General features: G+C 49.2%; 1 protein-coding gene across 3 annotated transcripts in view; it reads left to right on the top strand.

The window, feature by feature from the left end:
* The first annotated feature begins 1,984 nt into the window (after positions 1-1,984).
* The window catches only part of RNF217 (ring finger protein 217), a 155,414-nt gene continuing 147,913 nt past the window's right edge, over positions 1,985-9,485 (top strand). For 2 of the 3 annotated variants that reach the window (XM_065911791.1, XM_065911790.1), the window contains exon 1: positions 1,985-3,308. In XM_065911791.1, coding sequence (XP_065767863.1) covers positions 2,412-3,308 — 897 coding nt within the window. In that variant the 5' untranslated portion in view covers positions 1,985-2,411. The remainder of the gene's footprint in view (positions 3,309-9,485) is intronic. The other variant, XM_065911789.1, reaches the window with a different exon arrangement.

Below are 9,485 nucleotides of genomic sequence, written 5' to 3'. Positions count from 1 at the left end.
GATGGCATACAGAAAAGACACATACATGCAGGCTTCTTGTCCTTGCCTTTAAAGCAATAAACACAAGGATCATTTGGAAAAAACAGCAGTTATCAGGAAATCAGTGAGCCATGATGAAAAAAAAAACCCTAAATAACATTTAATCTTTCAAATAAGAATTCTTCATTCCTTTTTAAAACAATATTTATTTTTATTTATTTATGTGTCTGCGCAGGGTCTTAGTTGTGACATGTTGTAACTAGTTCCCCAACCAGGGATCAAACCGAGGGCCCCAGCATTGAGAGCTCAGTCTTAGCCACTGGACCACCAGGGGAGTCCCAAATTCTTCATTCTTGAGTTGAACTGACAAATGAGGTGGCGTTTAGACCGACTGATTAGACTTATACCTTTGTGGTGCTGCTGAACATCAGACACATGTGATAGAGATGTTCTTTGGTGTTACTCTGCTTTCTTAGTCCTGCATGTTTATGTTTGCTCAATTATGGCTGAGTTGCACTAGTTTTGCAAAGAATTAGCTTCTTCCAAACTGTAAAATTTATGAGCATATTATTGTCTGCAGTACTTCATTATCCTTTTAATGACTGCTGCATAAGGAGTGATGTCACCTATCTCATTCTTGATGTTACTGATGGTTGTTTTTCACTTCCTATTTTTATCACTCTTGCCAGAGTTTTGTTGTTGCTGTTGTTTAATGACTAACTCATGTCCAGCTCTTTTGAGACTCTATGGACTATACCCACCAGGCTCCTCTGTCCATGGCATTTCCCAGGCAAGAATACTGGAGCAGGCTGTCTTTCTTCTCCACCCAGGAACTGAACCTGCCTCTCTTGTGTCTCCTGCATTGGCGGGGTGGATTCTTTACCACTGAGCCACCTGGGAAACCCTTAGTCCTGTACCTAATCACTTTTCTATCATTTATATCTGATTTGGAAAATATTTTAGAACAATCCAAAAACAATTTCAAGACAAAAAATTCTACACACTTCATAGCTCCTTTCTATTACATGAATGTGTAAATTGAATTCCCTCTCAAGATGAAAAAAAACAAAGGTTGGCTTCCCAAAAATGTTTTCATTGGCTTTAGGGAACTAAAACGCACCAGTCTGGGTGACTAATACTTCCTGGAAAACAAAGATAGATCAACACATAATTAAGTTCTGGCTCAAATATAATTGTTGTCTTGGAAACAGTTTTGGGGATAAATATGGTTATGCTAATAAAACTTTTCATGATTTCCACCAATGATCCGGTTTATTAATTAGGCCAGACCATCTTATTATCTTAATTAAGGCTACTCGTTTTGGACTATTCAAAGGGTTATAAAAAAGTTCCTACGAGGACATTGAAAAGGAGGAAAAGGGGATAAACGTGAACTTCGTTATTTACCAGCGCTCAAGGTTAAACGTACTTTTTGGCACACGTGTGGGCTTCAAACATCTTTCCTACTTCATTAAGCAGAAAGCAGAGTCCTATATACAACATTTTAAACCAAGAATTCCTAGCGTTGTTTTTCTGAACCCCATCTTCGGAGGATTTCAAATGGGACGAACTCAAGAGAAACAAGCGAAAGCAAAATCCTAAGTAGGCAGGATTTTTCTGGTTCCCGCTTTCAGTAAAGAGAGTTTTGTAGGAAGTTCTCCTCGGAGTGTAGCCCGAGGGGCAGCCTGCGGGCTCCGGAGGGTGTCTGGTGGAGGCCGAGTGTGAACTCCGGGCGCGGGAGCGCATCCCGGTCTGAGATCACACCCACTCGGGGTGTGCGTGAGTGAGCGCGCGGTGGCCGCGCGCGTGTGTACGTGTGGGGAGGTGTGCGCCAAAGGGGTGGGGTGAGGGGCGGCGAGGAGGGCTCTAGGTGAAGCACGAGGCGCGGGAGCGGGAGGTCGCGCGCTCCGGCCTCTCCCCCAGGGGCCGCGGCGGCTGGCTCGCGCTCGGGCTGCCCCTCCCGGTGCGCGCCGCGGCGGCGTCACAGGCCCCTCGACCCTGTGACCACCGCCCTCCGGCCGCCTGGCCCACAGCGGGGAGCGGCGATGGCGCGGGACTGACGGTCTCCTCCCTCCGGACCCTTCTGTCCCGCCCGGGGGCTCCCGGGGGCCGCGGCGCCGCCCCGATCTGCATGTGGGGCGCGCGCGCCGGCGGCCGGAGCGAGCGGCCCTCGGTGCCCCCGAGGCGGTGCCCGGCCGCGCGGGCGGACCGGGAGGAGGAGCAGTAGCAGGCCGGGCCGGGCTCCCCGCGCGCCGCCGCCCGGGAGCACGGGCTCCCTGGAGGGAGCTCGGGGCGTCCCAGACTCGGAGGAGGGACCCGGAAGCAGAAGCGGAGCCCCGAGTCGAGCCGAGCCGCTGCCCCCGCTGCCCGCCGGCGCCGGGTGGGGGTCCCGGCGGCTGGATGGGCAGCGGCGGCTCGGGCCGCGGGCGGCGATGGGCGAGGAGCAGAGCACGGTGAGCGGCGGCGGCGGGCCCCTGGAGGCGCGGACCCCCGCTGGCGGCGCCGCGGGCCCCCCGGAGCCCCCGAGGCCGCCGGGGCACAGCGCCGGGGCGCCCGGGCCGCGCGCCGCCTCCTCCGAGCCGAGCGGCGGCGGCTGCGGAAGCGACTCCGGCTGCGCGGACTCCGGCTGCGCGGACGCCGGAGCCCCGGAACCCGCGGGGAGCCGGGGGGCCCCGAGCTGGAGCAAGAGCCGGGCACCCGGGCAGCCCGCGGGACTGGCCCTCCCCGGGCCCCTCAACGCCCAGGCTTTGCAAAAGCAGCTGGCCGAGGAGGAGGAGGAAACGGGGGAGCGAAAAGAGAGCGGGGATGAACAGCAGGAGGCGCCCCCCGGCGAGGAGCTTGAGCCCCCGACCCGCGTCCGCGTCGGGGCCCCTGACGGACTGGTCTTGGACGTGCTGGGCCCGCGGCGCCCGCCCCCGGCCAAGAGACAAGTGTTCTGCTCCGTGTTCTGCGTGGAGAACGACCTGCCCGAGGTGCCCTCGGCGGAGCGGCTGGCGCTGCCCGCGTCGCCACCTCGGGCGCCGCCGGTGACCAACCCTCCCGGCACCCCCTCCTCCTTCCCCAGCCCCCAGCTGTCGCTGCCAGCGGACCCCTTGTCCCCCGACGGCGGCAGCATCGAGCTGGAGTTCTACCTGGCGCCCGAGCCGTTCTCCGTGCCCAGCCTGCTGGGAGCCCCACCCTACTCCGACCTGGGTGGGGTCGGGGATCCCTACGCGCCCCTTATGGTGCTCATGTGCCGGGTGTGCCTGGAAGACAAGCCCATCAAGCCCCTGCCCTGCTGCAAGAAGGCCGTGTGCGAGGAGTGCCTCAAAGTCTACCTGAGCTCCCAGGTAACCTCAGCCCCTCCGAGCCTCCTCTGTTCCCCATTCAGCTTTCCAAACCCCTGGCCAGGAAATCCCGCTCGCCCGCTCCCTGCTCCCAGGAAGAGCTGATGAGCACCCTTCCCGAGGACCTCTATCAATGTCTTACATCTCGGTTGTTGCCCTTAGAATATTTAAGTGTGTTTGTCTTCGTGGGTTAGCTCGACTGGAATTTAACTCTGGGTGAGCTTTGGGCTTTGATTGGCCGCCATAGAAGGAACAGGGTATGAATGCATTGCCCTCTGCTATTTCTTTTATTAGATTGCGAGCAAGGAGCTTGCTCAAAGAGGAGGGCAGCTGAGCATGCTTCAGAGACCTGGTATTCCAGAAACTGACAAATAGTGGGCAGAAAGGAAATACGTATTGAGTTCGTGGAGAGAAGGGTTGCAATGAGTGATTCCTGACTTTGAAATTTTGCTACTTTCAGATAATCCAGAGAAAAGTGTTATTAATTATGTATTCCTTGCCCCTGGGTCACTTTTCAGTTTCTTTTTCCTCAGTAAAGTTGAAGTACTTTTACTCACTGAAGTTTTAAGCCGGCAGAACGTTTTATTTCTTTAAGAGGGAACAAAACAGAAAAAGCCAAACAAAGCGAGGCAAGGCTAAGAGGCTTGACAAAACAAGCACTGGTGAAACTTTCCTCCTCCGTTGCTTGTTTGAAAGCTTGTTTTTCTTCTTGGAAAGTTGGAAGAGTGCAGTTGACCCGCTCTCCTTCCCTGGTGGTGAATGCGTCCTTCTAGCAGTTTTCAGTCTGTTATGTTTCTGCCAGTGTTTTACACAATCCGGAATGCCCTTTGATCCCATGTCTGATTGTCCTGGGCCTATTCATCTTTCAAAACCCTGGGCTGTTCAGGTGCCAACCTCTCTGTGACGCCTTCCCTCACCCTCCAGGCCATGGCTTATATACTTGCAAACACTCCTGCGTGTCTTGCATGCACTGAAGTTGTTCCACACGTCTGTTTGTCTGCCTAGACAGCGTCTTAGAGCCTCTGTTGTCTGATAGATTCATGTTGGTATCCTTCCTCGTAACAGTGTTTAATAACTTTGGCCGAAGGGAAACTAAACAGGATTTCACACCGAGCAGTTCCTCTGTGTTTTGTGGCTAATCTGTGCTTGTGTCTGGACTGAAAGTGTGTACCCTGCCCAATGGAAAACGCAAAGGGGAATTTAGACAGAATGGAATGTTACACAAGCAGTGACTTGGCCAAGATGGTTGAGATTATCCAAGCGCCTGTGAGAGACTGTGATGTCTCTTTCGGGCTTTATCTGCAAACAGATACTTCAAACGGGGAAAGCCCGCTTCTCACTGTGGCAGTTTCTAGGATGTCACTGTCAGACTGGCAAGCAGATAGCCATGGGCAAAGCCCTGTGGTGGGATTCAGACATTCCCAAGCTATGGGCTCTACTCCAGGGAAGCTCCCTTGTATGTATACAAGATGTATACACGTGAACAATACAAGGTGGCATATGATGAGGTATAAACAGAGTGGCAATATCATGTAGCTCTTAAGCACTGAATATAAATACAGTGTGGGTTTAGAGGTTCAAGGGAGGTAGTCATTAGAAGTTGGGGTACTCTGCTTTGTGCTTTGATTTCCTTAAGCATGTCCCTTTCCTGAAAGCAAAATTTTTTTTACCTCCAAAATCTGATCTGTGTTAATTCTAAGATCCCTTCTACAAAAAGACTGTTTCCACGTCATTTAACTTTTCTGTGTCTTAATTTCCTCGTCAATGAAATGGAATTACAGACCATGCTCTGTAATGACATACCAGTTCTAAAGCAAAACAAAATCAAACTGCAGAGCTGTTTTGTTGCCTCACTCAACCAGATCAAAAGGGCATAAAGAGTGCCCTCTTTCTCATTTCCTAAGGTTTCTTGGTTTTGACAGTAGTAAATCTGTCAAGCTTGAACTTGCAGGCGTCTTAAGCCTTCTTAAACGAAAGTGGTATATTTGAAATAAAAAGTTAATAGTCACTTTTGTCATCATCTTTTGGATTTATGCCAAATACTTAGTGTATTAGTTAATATCATTTAAGAAAATAAAGCAGAGTCCCTATTAAGCATTTTATGCAGTCATTAAAAATGCATACTAAATGTGAGCTGGAATATTGCCTGGTTAAATAATATTCTTCTAAAAGGAGCTGATGAATTCTTTGGAAGAAGGTACAAAGTTGGAAGACAGGAATGCAAATTTTTAGATGATCAGTCTTATTTCCGTTAGTGCCATGGACTGAATTTGTGGCAAAGGCCAGCGGGTAGGTGTACTCATAGGAGATTGGGTGGTGACTTAAATACCTTTGTGCGTGCTCAGTTCATCAGTTGTGTCTGACTCTTTGTGACCTCGTGGACTGTAGCCTCCCAGAGTCCTCTGCCCCTGGATTCTTCAAGCAAGAATACTGGAGTGGGTTGCCATGCCCTCTCCAGGGGATCTTCCCACCCCAAGAATTGAACCCATCTTGCATGTGTTTCCTGCATTGGCAGATGGATTCTTTATCCCTGAGCCACCTGGGAAACCCACACCTCTATGTGCAAGCATGCATGCTCAATCTTTTAAGTCATGTCTGACTCTTTGTAACTCTATGGACCATAGCCCACCAGAGTCCTCTGTCCCTGGGATTCTCCAGGCAAGAATATTGGAATGGGTTGCCATGGCCTCCCCCAGGGGATCTTCTGGACCAAGGGGTTGAACCAGTGTCTCTTATATCTCCTGCATTGGCAGGTGGGTTGTTTACCACTAGCATCACCTGGGAAGCCCAAATTCCTCTATATTGTGGTTTAAAAATAATAGTTTTAGTTTTTCAAAACAGTGACTTGAAAAACTAAAAGTAGTTTTTCTTTAGTGATAAGAATTCTTCTCCAGTTATCACTGTGGCTGGGGACTATGCAGAATCCTTCTTAGTGGAATGACTTTACTGGCCAACAGGTATCATTTGCTGTGGTAAAGGGGTGAACTGGTACATTATAATCCTTGGCAGACATACCTAGGGGTCGATTTAGAGGCCCTAGAGCACCATGACACAGACAGTGGGAGTTTGGTTTGTGTTGCATGAGTACTTAAATCTTTGGTGCATAAACTTCAGAGCTCCATTTCCAATGGCCTGTGTGCACGTAGGCCGTGGCTTAGAGCATGCAGTCCCAGCGATGTCTGCAGTCTCCTTCAGGGCTCTGAGCCATTCTGAGAACTGACCTTCTCAGCTGGTTTGGCCTTCACCCCATTTTCCTAGGAGGAAGGATTGTTACTTTCCTTGTTTCATAGAATGATACCACACTCAGTTCAAAAATTCTCCGCAGGTATCTTTCCTTTATGATTTTGATTGGGGACAGTAAAATCTGGTAGGATATGAAATACTAATATTTAGCATTTTATATAAAGAGAAGAGAGAATTGGGCATGCTAAGGGCTTTCTAGAGGTAACAGCTGTTGTGACTTTCATCACTCTACTTCAAAGTGCTTGTGATGGCCCATGCATATGAATTGGAATGTATACACCTGTCAGATGAGTATTAATAGAGACAAGCAAGGTTTCTTCGGCAGTTTGTGAACAAAGCAGCTGCTAGATGATAATGTCCTGAAATGACTGTCTACTATAGTCATCCTAGAACCGGTGACCTAGGGGTGAAAGATTCTAGATCCTTTTATTAAACTCTGAGTCATCCAGACCTTTATGGGTAAAAGTGTAGCCTGCGTTTTCCCTTTAAACCTGAAAGCAACCTGTATATTTTTAGAAACTGGCCTGTTGAAGATGGAGTTTGCCAGCAGCCGCCTTCACAGGTGAATTTACAGATCCTCTCACGCCAGGTGTGATTTTGGTAGTCTTGAAAATGTGAAGATTAAGAGAGACTGAACTCTTGTTACATCACTCTGCAAATTTAAAAAGCGAGAATTCCGGCATATGTAAACTTCTGGGTACAGTGTGTGTGTGTGTGTGTGTGTGTGTGTGTGTGTGTGTGTGGTGTGTATTTTGGAGCTGTGGTTCTCCTGGGTACAGTGTGTGTGTGTGTGTGTGTGTGTGTGTGTGTGTGTGGTGTGTATTTTGGAGCTGTGGTTCTCCTGGGTACAGTGTGTGTGTGTGTGTGTGTGTGTGTGTGTGTGTGTGTGTGGTGTGTATTTTGGAGCTGTGGTTCTCCTGGGTACAGTGTGTGTGTGTGTGTGTGTGTGTGTGTGGTGTGTATTTTGGAGCTGTGGTTCTCCTGGGTACAGTGTGTGTGTGTGTGTGTGTGTGTGTGTGGTGTGTATTTTGGAGCTGTGGTTCTCCTGGGTACAGTGTGTGTGTGTGTGTGTGTGTGTGTGTGTGGTGTGTATTTTGGAGCTGTGGTTCTCCTGGGTACAGTGTGTGTGTGTGTGTGTGTGTGTGTGTGTGTGTGTGTGTGGTGTGTATTTTGGAGCTGTGGTTCTCCTGGGTACAGTGTGTGTGTGTGTGTGTGTGTGTGTGTGTGTGTGTGTGTGGTGTGTATTTTGGAGCTGTGGTTCTCCTGGGTACAGTGTGTGTGTGTGTGTGTGTGTGTGTGTGTGTGTGTGTGTGGTGTGTATTTTGGAGCTGTGGTTCTCCTGGGTACAGTGTGTGTGTGTGTGTGTGTGTGTGTGTGTGTGTGTGTGTGGTGTGTATTTTGGAGCTGTGGTTCTCCTGGGTACAGTGTGTGTGTGTGTGTGTGTGTGTGTGTGTGTGTGTGTGTGTGTGGTGTGTATTTTGGAGCTGTGGTTCTCCTGGGTACAGTGTGTGTGTGTGTGTGTGTGTGTGTGTGTGTGTGTGTGTGGTGTGTATTTTGGAGCTGTGGTTCTCCTGGGTACAGTGTGTGTGTGTGTGTGTGTGTGTGTGTGTGTGTGTGTGGTGTGTATTTTGGAGCTGTGGTTCTCCTGGGTACAGTGTGTGTGTGTGTGTGTGTGTGTGTGTGTGTGTGTGTGTGTGGTGTGTATTTTGGAGCTGTGGTTCTCCTGGGTACAGTGTGTGTGTGTGTGTGTGTGTGTGTGTGTGTGTGTGGTGTGTATTTTGGAGCTGTGGTTCTCCTGGGTACAGTGTGTGTGTGTGTGTGTGTGTGTGTGTGTGTGTGTGTGTGTGTGGTGTGTATTTTGGAGCTGTGGTTCTCCTGGGTACAGTGTGTGTGTGTGTGTGTGTGTGTGTGTGTGTGTGTGTGTGTGGGGTATGTATTTTGGAGCTGTGGTTCTCCTGGGTACAGTTGTGTGTGTGTGTGTGTGTGTGTGTGTGTGTGTGTGGTGTGTATTTTGGAGCTGTGGTTCTCCTGGGTACAGTGTGTGTGTGTGTGTGTGTGTGTGTGTGTGTGTGTGTGTGGTGTGTATTTTGGAGCTGTGGTTCTCCTGGGTACAGTGTGTGTGTGTGTGTGTGTGTGTGTGTGTGTGTGTGTGTGGTGTGTATTTTGGAGCTGTGGTTCTCCTGGGTACAGTGTGTGTGTGTGTGTGTGTGTGTGTGTGTGTGGTGTGTATTTTGGAGCTGTGGTTAACATTCACTTTCACACCTTCCTGACTCATGCACTTCTTTTCCTCTTCTGACTCTCTAATACTGTCTCTTTTAATAATTTTTTCTTTCCCCTTAATAATGTCTTTCTTTTTCCTCTTACTTTTCAAAATTTGATTTTAAATAGCACTTGAGTCCTGCGGAGGAGTCAGGGCTGGTGCAGACGGTGTCTGGGCGTCTTCCTTCTTGCATCTTCACTGCCTGCGGGTCTCAGATAACTTGACCAGGACTGCTTCCCTCAGGTGTCACCTTTGGAGTGGTGATTTTTTTTTTTCTTCTCCTAGCTCAGCTTTTTATACTTGAAGGCTGTTCCTTACTCCTCATGTGAGAGACAGAAAAAGAACATGAGACTTGAGCTCCCAGCTTTTCCTTAAGCGTTGGTGATGGGGATGTGGACAGATACCTGAGTCATAATTTGTTATAATTAGCATTTTCATTTGTTAATGTACCATTTACACATAGAACAAATATTTATTGGCTACCTGTATGTCAGGGACCTTGAGAGATTTTTTAAATGTGTTAAATGCCCCCAAGGAACTGGCTCAGAGCCTTCTTGGCAGTGTTTCCTCCAAGCTTTATCTGGTGACATAAATAAGCTTTCCTTTAAGTTCTCAGACAAGTGTGGCTCTCCTCTTCTTTTTCCTTTCTGGGAGGATTTTATTAAGCCAGTTCTGGA

This window comes from Muntiacus reevesi, chromosome 19 (assembly GCF_963930625.1).
Source record: "Muntiacus reevesi chromosome 19, mMunRee1.1, whole genome shotgun sequence".
Lineage (NCBI taxonomy): Eukaryota > Metazoa > Chordata > Mammalia > Artiodactyla > Cervidae > Muntiacus > Muntiacus reevesi.
Note: the sequence above shows the minus strand (reverse complement) of the source record. Positions and strands in the feature narration are given on the sequence as shown.